This window comes from Pteronotus mesoamericanus, unplaced genomic scaffold (assembly GCF_021234165.1).
Source record: "Pteronotus mesoamericanus isolate MK-2021 breed Mesoamerican mustached bat unplaced genomic scaffold, CSHL_Meso_final contig_22, whole genome shotgun sequence".
NCBI classification, from domain to species: Eukaryota; Metazoa; Chordata; class Mammalia; order Chiroptera; family Mormoopidae; genus Pteronotus; species Pteronotus mesoamericanus.
In genome coordinates, this window is record NW_026555090.1 from 3,177,467 (window position 1) to 3,192,359 (window position 14,893).

At 43.1% G+C, this 14,893-nt stretch overlaps 1 protein-coding gene across 3 annotated transcripts in view; it reads left to right on the forward strand.

Moving 5' to 3' along the window:
- Positions 1-53: 53 nt before the first annotated feature.
- Positions 54-14,893, forward strand: part of TTC19 (tetratricopeptide repeat domain 19) — a 36,734-nt gene continuing 21,894 nt past the window's right edge. For 2 of the 3 annotated variants that reach the window (XM_054571193.1, XM_054571194.1), the window contains exons 1-7: positions 67-344; positions 426-562; positions 2,382-2,492; positions 2,918-2,956; positions 3,695-3,751; positions 4,065-4,126; positions 6,295-6,389. In XM_054571193.1, the coding sequence (XP_054427168.1) occupies positions 164-344; positions 426-562; positions 2,382-2,492; positions 2,918-2,956; positions 3,695-3,751; positions 4,065-4,126; positions 6,295-6,389 (682 nt within the window). In that variant the 5' untranslated portion in view covers positions 67-163. Of the gene's footprint in view, positions 345-425; positions 563-2,381; positions 2,493-2,917; positions 2,957-3,694; positions 3,752-4,064; positions 4,127-6,294; positions 6,390-14,893 lie in introns of all 3 variants that reach the window. The other variant, XM_054571196.1, reaches the window with a different exon arrangement.

A 14,893-nucleotide genomic window follows, 5' to 3' on the forward strand; every position in this document is an offset into this window, starting at 1 on the left:
GGCGCGGCGTCGTGACGTTTACTTGCGTCATCGCGCCTACGGACGGCAGGGCAGTCGCTTCTGGGTTTGTCACGGCCCTACCAGCCCTGCGAGCGCTGGCGCTCCGCGCAGGACGTCTCGGTATTTGGCCGGTCCTGCAGTGCGCAGAGGACGCGGCGCGGCCATGTACCGGCTCTTGAGCCGTAGCCTGTGCCGAGACTTTTGGCGGGCCGCGGGGCGGTGCCGGGTCTGTCCGGCGCACTTGCTGCCGGGGCCGGCCGCGGGTAGGGCACCCGAGGTGGCGATGCCGCCAGCCCGAGTCGCGCCGCCGGGCAGGAGCTCCGGCCTGCTGCCGCTGCTGGCAGGTGAGGGCTGCGGGCTGGGCGGAGCCGGCGGGGGGAACCCGGCACGGGCCGGGCCGGTGACCTCGGAGCCCCTTTCCGCAGGGCTGGCGTGGTTCTCGAGGCCCGCCGCAGCGGAGGAGGAGGAGGAAGAGCAGCGGCAGGGAGCGGGCGCGGCGGCCGCCGAGGGTGCGGCGGACGAGACCGAGGCGGAGATCATCCTGCTGCTGAAGCGAGCCAAGGTGAGGCGGCCTTCGGGATGCGCATTGCCTTCCCAGTGTGCCGAAGACTCGACGGAGGCTCCGAGGGCCGTCGATGGGTTATGGGGGGAGCGAGGCGGTGTTGGAACCCATCCAGGCTGGTCAGACTCGACAGCTTGCAGTAAAACGCTGCAGTCTCGGGTGCAGATGGAAATGGCACCACAGGCGTCGTTCTTTTAAACAAAATCAGCAGAAATGTTTTGTGGTTTTTGTCGGTGAACCAGCCACTTGAAGGGTCGGGCATAGAGAATTTTTCATGTACAGTATTTGATGTCCTGAAAATGAATTTTACTGTTGGTTGTGAGCGGTTCCGTTCTCTGATTTCTAAACTTTTCGTTTTCACCACATTCTTTCCTACTTTCTCTTCTCCTTCCTAGGTCATTTCAGTTCTTCTATTGGGTTAACTACCACTTTGATGCCGACGGTCCAAATTTATATTCTCATGCTGCACTGTGCTGCCGACCTGCCATCTCCACTTTGAGGCTCTGCCTCCGTCTCCGACTTGCCCAATACTACACTCTTGATTTTAAATTTCTTCTCAACACATTTCCTTCACCATCGTCTCTTTACTACCGTCTACCCAGTTTTTCAGCCTCGAAACCTCATAGTCATTCTTAAAACTTGTGGTGCTTCCACTGCGTCCCCGTGCACTCACAGTCCAGCAGTAAATCCTTTTGCCACCAAATCTGGAAAATCAGCCCCCTTTTCTGTATCTTCCCTGCCAGCACCCTAGCCATATTGTCACAGCCTACTACCTATTGGTCTCCCTGCCCTATTGCCCCCCTACATTCCATTCTTTGTGCAGCAGTCAGAGTGATTTTTTAAAGAAGTAAATCAGATCATATCACCTTCTTGCTTGAAAACTTTGAACGACTTCCCACTGCATTTATGATAAAATTCAAACTCCTTGTCATGGCCCGCAAGACCCAACATGACACCACCCTACCTTGCTCACGTATTTGAGAATAATTCTCTGGTTCACCATCTTCTCTTTCCAATCTGTTTCTTTTCATTTCTTGAATGGTTCTTAAAGGAACATACTCTTGTCGTGACTAGTATGGCTTAGTGGGTTGGCCATGGTCCTGCAAACTCAAAGGCCACTGGTTCAATTCCCAGTTAGGGCACATGCCTGGGTTGCGGGCTACATCCCTGGTGGGTGGAGTGGAAGAGGCAACCAGTTGCTGTTTCTCTCACATGGCGATGCTTCCCTTTGCTTTTCCCTCCCTTACCCTCTTTAAAAGTAAATAAATAAAATCTTAAAAGGAAAAAAAAAGAACCATATTCTTTAGCCTAGAAGGCCTTTGCTCATTCCTCACTCTCTGTTTGGGTCATTTCCCCCCACAATTCCTTATTCGGTTGACACTCATCCTTCTCAGGCTCGCCCATTTACAGGAGACCCTTACTGTTCTTTGTCATTACTTTTTTCATAGCTTTTATCATTAATTGTAATTAAGCTAATTATTTGTTGTACAGGGTCACTTCCAGCCTGCAGGAAGAGAGAGGAGGTAGAGCAAAGAGCTTTCTTAGAAAGTATAATATAAAAATTGCTCACATTCTTTTTGTTTGCATCTGTTGGCCAAAAGTTTGTCATACGGCCACACATGGCTGCAAGGGAGGCTGCCCTCCATGTCAACATTGCAGATCTAATGCTTGGCGTATGGTAGGAATTCACTAAATAATTTGATAAATGAATGAATGGCTCCCTTCTGTGTATTGGGATGTATAGCCATATCCTCTTCTGTCTGGTAGCACATGCGTGTGTTTTCTTTACACTTAATTCTCCATGTTTTTCTCTTTTCAGTTGAGCATCATGAAAGATGAGCCAGAAGAGGCTGAGCTAATTTTGCATGACGCGCTTCGTCTTGCCTATCAAAGCAATAATAAGAAGGCCATCACTTACACTTATGATTTGGTAACTAACAGCCTGAGCCACTGATAAAGGGTTAACTGTGACAGAAGGGTTGTTACTCTCCTGCCTGTCAGGAATATAAAGCTCTTGGTTTTTGTTTTCACTAAATTTTCTTTTTATTTCAATTTTTGTTACCCTTGGGGCATCAAAAGAAGTTTCAATCCCAGACCAAAAAGAAACAAATATCATTAACATTTGTTTCTTCAAGAATGAGTGGATGTACATTTGGTTTGCCATCCACAAAGCATATGCAAGCATTTATTCTCATACCATTGCTGTATTTTGCGTCTAGCAGATTAGTGACATATTTTTCTCTGATCAATTTTTTACTCAGAGGATAAAAGCAAGAAAGAGTCTTTAGCTTAAAGGTTTTGAAATAAGAAGGAACACTGCACTAAACTGTAAAACAATTTGTGGTTTGCTTTCAGATGGCCAACTTAGCATTTATACGGGGTCAGCTTGAAAATGTAAGTCATTTTGTAATATCTTGAATTTGTGAAGCGTTAGTTTCACGGGTATGCTATTAGTGAGGGTACAGGCTTAGCCACTGTAACAAAGAGACCCCAAATGTGAAGGAGGTATGTTTCTTTTTAATGCATTCATCCAGAGGTCATTAAACACCAAAGAGGCCTGTGTACCTGTGTTCCATGAAATGATCCAGAAGCCCCGGATCTTTCTTGGATAGGCCCTCATCTGTGTAGATGAGCTGGCTCACCTCCAGCTTGCAGGAAGGAAGAAAGGATGGAGGGCAAGCAGCGTCCTTATAAAATATATGATTTAAAAATTGTTCACATTCCTCCGTGTGCAGATGATTCCTTTTGGCTAAAACCTTATTAAATGACTGTACCCAACTGTAAAGAAGGCTGATCTATTAATCGTTGAGGAGATTCTGTAACTGAAAAGATGGAGAGGAGAGGGAATACTAGGGAATAGTTGGCAGTTTCTGCCACAGTAGGTTTGGATGAAGAGTCAATTTCTAAAGTTTCTACTCCTCACAGACTAGTTTTTAAGGTACACAGAGGGCGGGGCCTAGGTATTTCAGTCTGTTTTCTGGTCATAGGGATACTTGCCTCTTTGTGTATGTGAGGGTGAGTCTGTGTTGTGTTTAATAGGGAATGATGCATCAGACTAGTACTTAGAATCCAGGGTCATATAGAAGTATGGCCCAACCAACTAAAAGAGAAATCTTTTCCTTGTGGTTTTAGGCGGAAAAACTTTTTAAAGCAACAATGAGCTACCTGCTTGGAGGGGGCATGCAACAGGTAAGGATCTCACCTAGGACTGGCCCTCGCTGAAGTAGGTTTCAAAATAGTCTTGCTTCCTGAAAACTCCAGCCCACCCCCAACATCGGCTTTGGCTGAAAAAAGGTAGATTTTTCCTACCTAGGGCTTGTATAAAAACTGCCATCTTTCACTCTGCAAAAGCATGGTAGCTGAGGAATTCACAGTTGCCTAATTCCTCTAAAAGGATAGACTATGGCTTTTGGGCCAAAGTCTGTCTAAGAGTTGATCTGAAATGTTTTATGAGGAAATTTTACTCGTCATGTATTTCCTTCATTTCTCTTTTTCCCAACAGGAAGACAATGCAATAATTGAAATCTCTCTAAAGTTGGCTAGTATCTATGCCGCTCAGAATAGGTGAGTAGAGTCAGAATCCAGGCGTGGCAGTGACAGCCAGGGCTGCGGGCAGAGCACTTTGACCCTGGGATGTTACACATTCTCACTCAGCGAATAAGTCACCTGGATCTCGCAAAGACTGGTGTCACATTCAGAGTGTTCCCATCCCTTGTCTTTGAAATCTTCAGTCTTCCCCAGTTTTGTCCCTGCTGTTTCTGTTAGCCTGCGAGGGGGGCCCATGGCCCTCAGCCCTGGCTGCACAGCAACAAAGCTACCCAGGGAAGGTACAGTTAGGACTTCAGCTCTTCTTAGAGAGCAGGGAGCGCTACGAAAGCTACGAGGGATAATAAACTTAGAAGAAACCACTTTGCTGGTGCAGGTATCGGCTAACCAGGGAGTTTGGTGTGAAGGGGAATGACGAGACCGTTGCCGTGGGAGTGTCCCAGTGGCTGGCTTGGGGGGCGGGTTTTAGAGCATGCGGAGGGCACCGGGAAGCTGGGCGTGAGGCAGGGGGAATATCCAGGGGTGGCAGAGAGGCTTTGGGATAAGCAGGATAGGAAAGTGGTGCTAATTTAAAATACTAGATGAGTCCCAATTCTCAAGAAGAGGTCTGTCAGCCACACAGGACAGGCTTTAGAAACCAACTTGCATGTGTGCCAAAGGTGAGGAACTGACGCGTGAAGCCGGGTGCCTTCCGTTCTCTTGAGTGTAAGTCAAAGAAAAACCACTTAGGATGTGAGCAAAGAACTCCTCTAGTGAGTTACATTTTGGGGTGAGTTTACGGGAAGACCTAAGACAAGCTTACGTTTTCAGTTGCTGCAGAGGTTGGGTGCTGGGGACGGGAATGACCTCAGGCCCGGTGCCCTAGAATGAGTGCTCGTGGAGGCAGGGGGCCCTGGCCCTGGACCCTTCCGCCCGAGACACCAGCCCCTTCATTCCCAGGGGAGCTGCTCAGTCTTCCTGCACATGGTTGGATACTGGATAGGCAAGAGCTGCTGAGGGCCTTTGACCTCGTCTTTCACGGAGCTTTGCAGTTAGTCCGTTCAGGGAGCATCGCAGCTGCATCCGTCTCCCTTGGAGGAGGAGTGGGACCAGGTGCTGACGGGGTGTGAGCTCCTAGGGTGAGAAGCCGTCCAGAGCTGCTAACACTGGAGAGTGCTACCGAAGTCCTGGTCTTGTAGGGGCGAAAATTGTGTAGGAGCCACTAATAATTTGCTTGTAAATTACTCTGTGCTGTCCCCAAAAGCGATTTTTATTTCATTTTATTAAGAGAGGCATGAGACCAGAAGTTGTTTATAGACACTTTGCTCTGACAAGGAGCATCTTGTGGCCAGGCCGCCCTGCTCCGTGTCCGGGCTGGTACCAAGCTCCGACCGCCAAGGTGTGGGCCTGGGGAGGCTTCGGTTCTTCTGGGAACAGCAGAGCAGTGGGGTCATCTCTTCTCCCTGGCAAGGCACCAGAGGAGAGGGGTGGGCTCTGTAGTGCTGCTTCTGGTAAGAAACGAGCCAGTTGCTTCTCGGCCTTTTGGATAAGAAACTGGAGCCGCAACAGCAAGAACCAGAACTGAGCTTCTGGATGGAGAGGGACTTTCCGTCGTGTTTCTGTGCGTGTCTTTACAGAAGCCAGCAGTTGGCGCTTGTTGTGTCCAGAGTCAGTCGGCCTGCTGCTTGGGAGAGGACACAAGGGCTAGAGGGGCCAGGGCTAGAGTCAGGCTGACTGCCTCCTAGTGCCGTTTCTGTAAAGAAACTTGCATCAGAGACCAACAGCTTGGAAGAAGTGTAAAGGTAATAACCCTCTCGAGCAATTGTGTACAGCCGCGGGCTGGACCGCGGTGCCCGCAGCAGGGCAGAGCCTCCGCACACAGCGGCGCTGCGCTGGGCCGCACGGGCTTCCCGAGGGGAGAGGACTCGCTCCACAGTGTCCGAGGGAGAGGAGGGAAGTGCTGGCTGTGCTGGCCGGTAAAGCCATGCTGCGGCCCCAGCCTTTTAGGTCTTAAGTGACGTTGCGTGGGTGACTAGGAGAAAAACACAACTTTCGAGAAAGGGCAGGTTGACATCCCTCAGACCGGAAACGCAATTTCTTTTCCCACTTTATTCTCTTGGTAATACTCAAACTCCAGCTGGGAAAATGGGGATAAAAGAAGAGTTTGTGAAAAGGTGAATAAGTGATTGCTGATCTTTGCTTCACAGACACGACTTTGCTCTTGCTGGCTATGAATTCTGCATTTCAACTCTAGAGGAAAAAATTGAAAGAGAAAAGGAAATAGCAGAAGACATTTTGTCAGGTAGGGAAGCCTGGCTGTTTTCTGGACGTCGCCATGAAGGGGTTGCCTCCATTCTGGTGGGGGGGGGGGATGGGGGGAGCCATCTCTTTGGGAAATTAGGTGGCTGTTTTTAATGTCTCAGTAGGGGATTTAGAGTAAGATATTTTGGTTAAATGACTTGACCACTCCTTTTTTTAATCCCTTGGTTACCTGTTCATAGTTTACCTGTTAACTTTTATTATGTATAACCTCCGGAAAACTGAGGAGCAGAAACAGAAGCTTCAGCTACCAGTCAATTCTAATTAATTACCTTTGGTCCCAGATACATACCAAGTTACGTGGTTTTGCAGGCGATCCTCAGTGGGTACAGAACAGCGTGAAGAGTTAAGCCGGGAATAGAGTGGGGCGGGTAGGAAGCTCTCCAGCTCTAAGCCTTTTGGGTGTTTCAATATGGTTTGAAGTATTGGGAGTTTTCATAGTTGACATTCATTCTTTCATCCTCTTATTTCACACTTACTCTATGCCGAGAGCTAGCAGGATGTTGAAGGTGTAGTAGTCAATTCCCTTGTCTCTAAGGCAATAAATATGCCTTGAAAGAGTCGTCTGTACTCAGTTGCCTTCCAGTTCTCTCTTGAGCAGAAGCCATTTTTCCCTCTGTCACTCTCCTGAAGCTCTTTTTACGAAGGTTACCAGCTCTCACTCCTTGCTTTCCCTGCTGCCCTTACAAGTAGCAGCTCTGACCCAGGTGGTCACCGTCTCCTGCTGGAAACGTGGGTGCCTCCCCGGTGCCTCGCTTCCCCCTCGCCGCCTCTGAAGTTAGCAGGCCTCAGGGCTGTCTTTGGTCTTCTCTTTCTCTCTCTGCATCACGCCCTAGAAGGTAGCATTTAAGCCCCATAACTTTAATACCAGTTTTGCACCTTAAGCCTCAACTTGCTCATGAACCGCAGACTCATGGGTAAGGTTGTCTACCTGACAGTGTGAATTTCTGATAGTCACCTCACACTTACCACGTCTGAAATGGGTCTTTTGGTTTTTGCCATTCACAAACTTGTTTCTCTACTAAGCCTCAGTTTAGTAAATGGTACCACCATTCACCTGGTTGCTTTGGCCAAGAACCTAGACTCATCTGTGATTTCTTCCTCATTATATGTAATTCACCAACAAGTTATATTGTATCAACCATCAGAATACCTCGTCTTCAGGCTGCACCTCATCCTCTCGCCCCTGCTTTGGTCCAGGCCATCACTGTCTCTTGCTTGGATGCCTGTAATAGTGCCTCATGGGTTTTCCTCCCTCCCGTCGTTCCCTCACAAATCTGTTCATGCCGTAGGCAAAGAGATCTTGTAAGAAATCAGTGCCTTTGCACCACCTTTAGAACAAGTTCAGAATCTCAGAGTGGACCTATAAGGCCATACGTAATCTGACCCCCAGCTGCCAGTTCTACATCATCTTCTGCTCTCCACTTTCACTGCAAAGGTCTTTTTCCTGCTCTTGTTCACTTCAAGCTCGGCGCCCTCCACAGGCCGTTTTACTTGCTGCTCCCTGAGCCTCGCCTGCTCGCCTGTGTCTCCGTAGGGCCTGCGCTCTCCCTTTAGCTCTGCCCTCAGATACCACCTCCTCAGCAGGCCGACCCCAACGGGACAGGTGTCTCCTCCCACCTTAGCTCTGTCTCCCTAATGCTTTTTAATTCTTTACTTTTCTTATTCATGCTTAAAAGCAGGTCTATGTTGTGTGCTTGTGTTTGTATTGCTGCTGAAAGTATATTTTTGTTCAAGTGCGTTTGGTATTTGTCTTCGTTGTCAAAGGTTAGAGTTCATCTCATCCATTAACTGCTGTACCCTCAGTACCTAGAGCTCTGCCTGACACATAATTGAGGCTCAGTAATTGTTGAATGAAAGAGTAAAAGACTCAACAAAACAAGTAAAAGTTTCAGTGCAGTATCAAGTGCTTTGAGGAAATTCACAAAAGATGTAAAAACAAGTCCAGCTGTCCACCCTTGCTACCTTTAATTTGTTAGCATCGACTGTGGACAGTTTCTTGAGTGAGAAGTTATCTTTTCTGATTCCAAAAGTAATACCGGTGCATTGAAGAAAATTTGGAAACTGTTAAGGAGAAAATAAAGATCATCTATAATCCCACTACTGTTTTTTGTTGTGTGTCTTTCCAGGCTTGTTTTTGCCCTTTACTATTTATATTTGAAGAAACAAATTAGGGATCATACTGTATATACTATGACACTTTGTAGCCTGATTTTTTAAAAAGTAGTAATATATTATGAAAACACTTTTTCCAAGCAAAGGTGTTTTTAAAAAATTTTTTATTTATGGATTCGAAGGAGAGAGAGAGATATCAATTTGTTATTCCACTTATTTAAATGTTAATTGTATTCATGTACGTGCCCTGACCAGGGATTGAACCTACAACCTTGGCGTATCAGGATGATGCTCTAACCAACTGAGCTACCCGGCCAGGGCCAGGCAAAGGAATTCTTATTGGAGTGGGCAAACTAATTTCTGTTATAAACATTTTTACATTTTACTAGTCATGCAATAAAGAAAATGTATGTTATTCTTAATCTTATTTTCTTCTAAAGGAATATATCTCCCCACTCAGTTTTGAACCAAGTAAATCCATTATCAAATTTATGTGCTTTTTATTGGCATGACTAAACTCTGTCTCAAGAGTAGATAACTTCAGGTCACATAAAAACTTGGTCTAGAACTGTATGTAATGGTTTTACCTTAAATCAGAAAATAAAATGAAGTGCTTTGGTCAGTTAATAAAATGGTTTTACTGTCACTACGCACTCCCCCAAAAAGAACAACTTGGCCTGGGATACTCATTTTGTTCCTCATGTTGTGTATCTATATGTAATTACTGAAGAAGGGCTCATAAAAAATTAAGTGAAAACAGTAGGTACAGAAAACTGTATTGTTAAGGTAGAGCCTAATTTTCTAAAATATGTAGACTAAATACAAGTATATAAGGATTGATACCAAAATATAGATAAGTGATTACAAAATACAGATAATTGATTATCTCTGGTTGGTAGATTCATAGGGGATTTTGTTTTTCTAAATAACAAAAACAATTATTTCTTGATGTATTTTTAGAATCTATTGACTTACAGAAAAATGAAGATTTAGTGTAATTTTTTTATGATTTTGACCATATAAATAGTGGTAGCTGCTGATCCAGTAATACGATTACATAATCACATTTCCTTTTGTGTACAACCTTTTGTTTCCTCTGAGGTCAGAAGTTAACTAGATTTTCTTGCTCCTTTTTTATGAATATGACAAATTCTCTTCACCATAGTACTTGATTTAATTCCTAAGCTTTTCTGGGGTCCTTAACACATTGGCTTGCTTGTCACTGGCTTCTTTCTTTCCCTTATTTGTGTGTGTGTGTGTGTGTGTGTGTGTATATAGTTAGAAGTTGTTGGTTTTTGTTTTAATTAAAAGGAAGGGTGAAGCTAATATTTGTCTTTTTTAAAGAACAATGAGCACAGGCAGTGAGCTGGCATGAACAGTGCCTTTGAGGGCTTGTGTGCGCCTGGCCCCGCCCCCTCGCCCTTCCTGCCTCAGAGTCTGCTCTGCGGAATCTTGATCACTCATTCACTGTTCCTTAGTTTTACCTCTGTTCAGAAGAGATTTAGTTTTTGTATGTTTCTTTTTAAAATTCACATAAATGAATTACACTGTACGTCTTGTGCCAGTCTTTAATCTTTTGGGGATTGGAGAGGAATGATTTATGTTTATTTTCTTTGCTTTTGTTGACTTGGAAGCGTGGAGCAGCTGCTCTGCGCCAGCTCTCGTCCTAGGGTCTGTGGAGAGGCGGGGGGGGGGGGCCGCAGTCCCTGCGCTTGCAGAGCCTAATACTTAGGACGGCATTTTCCAGTTTTGAAATCAGATATTCACCCATCTTTCCAATTTTTATTTTTCTTTATTTTGATAATCTATTACCATCATGTACTTACGTATTAAGTATATGCTTGGCTTTCTCTTGGGGTTTTCCATTTAGATTTATTAATCTGATGAAATTTATAACAGCATACATTGCTTGAATTATTAGTATGTGGAATTACATGTTTGAGTTACATGGTAATACCGATCTCACAAATGCTACTTTTTAAAAAAAATTTTATCCCATTTCTTTTTTAGTAGCTTAAAAAAAAAGATTTTATTGATTTATTTTTAGAGAGGGAAAGGAGGGAGAAAGGGAGACACATCAATGTGGTGTTGCCTCTCACACGTCCCGTACTGGGGACCTGGCCCGCAACCCAGGCATGTGCCCTGCCTGGGAATCATACTGGCGACTCTTTGATTCACAGGTCGGCACTCAATCCACTGAGCCACACCAGCCAGGGCTCAAATGCTGCTCTTTTTCCTTTTTATTGAATTTATTGGTGTGATACTGGTTAACGAAACTATACAGGTTTCAGGTGCACAGTTCTACAACACATCATGTGTACACTGTATTGCGAGGTCACTACCCCAAGGTCACAAATACTACTTTTGCAAAATTTTTTCCTATTTTATTTTCACATGAATGTTAGATATTTTTACATGAATTTGAAATTATTTTGTGAAGTCCCCAAGTGCTTTGAGACTGAATTATTAGACTTGCATTATATTTATAAGTTCGTTTGAGGAGCTTGAGATCTGAATAAAAATAAATTAACATTTGAATGCAAATAGCAGAGAATGTCAACTAAATTAAGTTAAACAGTAATGGCACTTATCTCTTGTAACTGGCAAGTGAGCAAAAGGGGCTAGGCTGTTGGGCCAGGTGCTGCGTGTAAGGCCAACAGGGGCCCGGCAGGGCCCTCTCTTCCCACCCCCCTCACTGGCCTTCTCTTCGCGCCTCCCCCTGCAGTCGGAAAGTGACTATACCAGGTCCCGGGTGTCTCACCCAGAAATGCCAACGTCGGAGGAAAAGGAGATGTTTTTGTTTTTCGTAGAATGCAGGTAATCTTCTCCGGAAATCCACAGGTAGATTTGTCCTTACTTCTCATTGCTAGAATTGGGTTACTTGGTATTTCTAAGGCAGTCTTTGGCCAGAGAAATGGGATTACCATGATTGGCTCAAGCTGGTCAGAATCCAGTCCCAAGACAGGATGGGAGTCCCCTCGGCGTGGAAGGCAGGACACTGGGACAGACTGCAGCTGTGCTGGCAGAAGTCCCTCACTGCACTGTTTTGCAGTATTGAGTCTACCCACTGAGGAACATGATGTGGCTGTTGCTTACAGATTTATTCACGTAGATGTGACATCTAAGTACGCTTGATTCCAAGTGGATCCTTGACTAAACTGTTTGCTTTTCAGTTGGTATCACACTGTTGGCAGATACGTAATAAAACATTTGGGAAATCATGATAATGATTTCCTTTTAGATACACTTCTGTGGTTTTCCTCCTGCCCTCATTAAATATAGTTCATTGGCTATAATCTCAGAACAACATTGAATAATAGTGGTGATGGACAACTTTGTCTTATATCTAGTTTGGTGACAGCTGTATAAATAGATTTATTATTATATATCTAGAGCAAATAAGGTTTGCTAATAATCAGTTAATTGTTCAGGATACTGCTGGATAATATTTAATGCTGAGGTTTTACTTTTGCATTCATGTTGAGATCCATAGTTTATCGTGCTTGTCATCTCATGTGATAAGATGAATTGGACTGCATTCTGTATATTCTGTTCTGAAATAGGTGTGGGGTTTTACATAGGGATGCTCTAATCCTTTAAAGTTACAGAATCTAGGAAACCACGTGGGCTAGATCTTTAGAGCTGATTATCTGGCAATCTTTTTTCTTCATCAATTACTCATACATTTAAGTTTTGGTTTCCACTTTTCTTGATTTGATTTCAGTAGCTAGGACAGTGCCACGGACTCAGTGCTGATGAATACCTGTTGAATAAGTGAATGAGTGGGTGAAAGGATTTTGGAGAGCTCTACTTTCCTAGAAGAATCTTTCTTATGGAATTGAAATTATATTCTGAAAGCATAATTCACAGTATTCGCTATGTACCTGAGAACATACTACTTTCCCAGTTTTTAATTTGATGGAGTCATTTCTTTTTAAGAGATTTTTTTCCCCCATTGATTCCTTCCTCCTCCTTTCCTTGAGCTGAAATGTTCATTCATTTTTATATTTTAATCAAAACATTTCTGGAATGTTGAAATATTTTTGGTGGCATATTTAGTTTCAGGAGTCCTTGAAGTCTGTAACCTGAGTTCGAAATCTGTCTCCTACACTTACTTATTAGTGTGACTATAGATGTTACTTTTCTGTTTCCTCATCAATAAAATAATACTAGAACCTGCCTTATGGAGTTGTTATGGGTATTAAATGCTATAGGACTGTGACTAGTGTTTGTTAAATACTATGTAAGAGTTTGCTGGAATGTGATATATTAACGTAATTTATTAAATGACTTACCTTCTCTATGTTTACCAGTCTTAGTTTATGAAGGATCATCCTGATTATTTTATTCAGCTCTCCTTGTCAATTTTGTTGATATTTTCAAAGAGTCAATTTGTGGTTTCATTTTTCTATTGTTTTACTATTTCACTTATTTCCACTGTAATCTTTATTATGGCTTCTGCTTGCTTTGGGTTTATTTTGCTCTTTTTCTAGTTTATTAGGTGGAAGATTAGGTTATTGATTTAAGATCTTTCTAGTACATATAGGTATTCACAACTATAAATTTCTCTGCTGCATCACCTAAATTTTGATGTGTTGTTTTTCATTTTCATGTCTCAAAGTATTTTTTATCCTTAGGATATTTTGGAGTATGTTAATTTCCATATATATGTGAATTCCTCAAATTTTCTTTTTTTTTCCCTTCAAGATTTTATTTAGTTTTAGAGAGAAGGGGAGGGAGGGAGAAAGAGGGAGAGAAACATCATCGTGTGACCTCTGCGCCCCCTACTGGGGACCTGGCCTACAACCCAGGCATGTCCCCTGATAGGGAATCAAACCCGCCACCCTTTGGTTCACCAGTTGGCACTTAGTCCACTGAGCCACACCAGCCAGGACATACTCCTCAAATTTTCATTTGCTGTTGACTTCTACGTTCATTCTTTTGTGTTCAGAGAACTTGCTTTGATAATTTCAGTCCTTTTATTGAGACTTATAACCCAATATATGGTTTTTCTTGGAGAGTATTGCATGCTCATTTGAAAATATATTTTGTTATTGTTGGGCGGTGTGTTATACATGCCTGTTATGTCTAGTGGGTTTATAGTTTTGTCTGAGTCTTGATGATTTTTAGTTGTTCTAGGCAAAATTTTTTTTATGGTTTTTTCTTTATACATGTATCTATGCTGTTTAAAAAGTCCTAGATATATCTTCATTGAAGATATATATTCATTATCTGTTCGTCAGAAAAAATTTGTCTTATTCGTCCGTCATAAATTTAATTTTACATTGTTGATTATATCTTGCCTTATTTTACTTTTTCTGAGTCATTTGTCATATATCTTTTGTAGAGGGCTTTGTTTAGATTTTTTTAAAAACCTAAGTATCATTGTCTTGTGATAATCTTAAAACCTATTTAAATTAGTACTAAAAGTGATGTTTGGTCTAATTGTTGCACTTATAAAAAATGTTTCCCATTTTTGTTATTTCCTTTGTTTTCAGGTCCTTACTATAGGGCCATTTTCTTCACTAAAACTCCATTTATGTCGTTTGAAAGGAAGGCCACACATGGTTTTCAGTTTTCTTGGGGCTAACCTGAAAGTTTCTTTCAGACATACTTGACTCAGAAAAACACATTTGTTTTCAGTTTCTTTTGTAAGATGAGTACAGCTTAACTTTTGCCCATTTTTTTAATTCTGTGACCTAGAATTTTAAATTTTTAATTGATTTGGAAGGGTGGGGAACATTGATTTGTTGTTCCCCTTATTTATGCCCTCAACGGTCGGCTCCTGTGCGTGCCCTGACCTAGGAGCCACCTGGCGGATCAGGACAACGCTCCACCCAACTGAACTCTTGCACCTAGAATTTCTTTTTTAATGTGGTAAGAGGTGGCAATATAATTTTTTCCTCCTTCATGGACAGGTTTTAGCTCAGAACTGTTTCATTAGTCCATCCTTTTCTTACTGATCTGTAATGACAGCTCTATATTCTTTTCATAGATCAATGGGGTGACAATGTTGTTTAATTCTGTTAATTTTTAGTTTCATTACCGGTACGGCTTTTCCATGTTAAGTTCATTACCTTTGTTTTTAATTCATTTAGCCAGTCAGGAAGCACAATTGAATGCCTGTTCTGTGCCAGACACAGTACTAGGCCCTGAGGTACAGCTGTAAATAGAACCAAGCCGCAGCCTCTTCCAACTGTGACCTGTGTTCTCCAGTTCTGCAGGGCATTTGGTGTCTTGTCCAGACGCTGTGTAGTCAGTTTTGGGATGTATGTCAAGAAGTGCTAGATCATTGCAACCTTTATTTTTATTGTTAAAAAAAAAGGTGGATCTTTAAAATTGTTCTTGAAATTTGGCTTGTGATTTTTCATC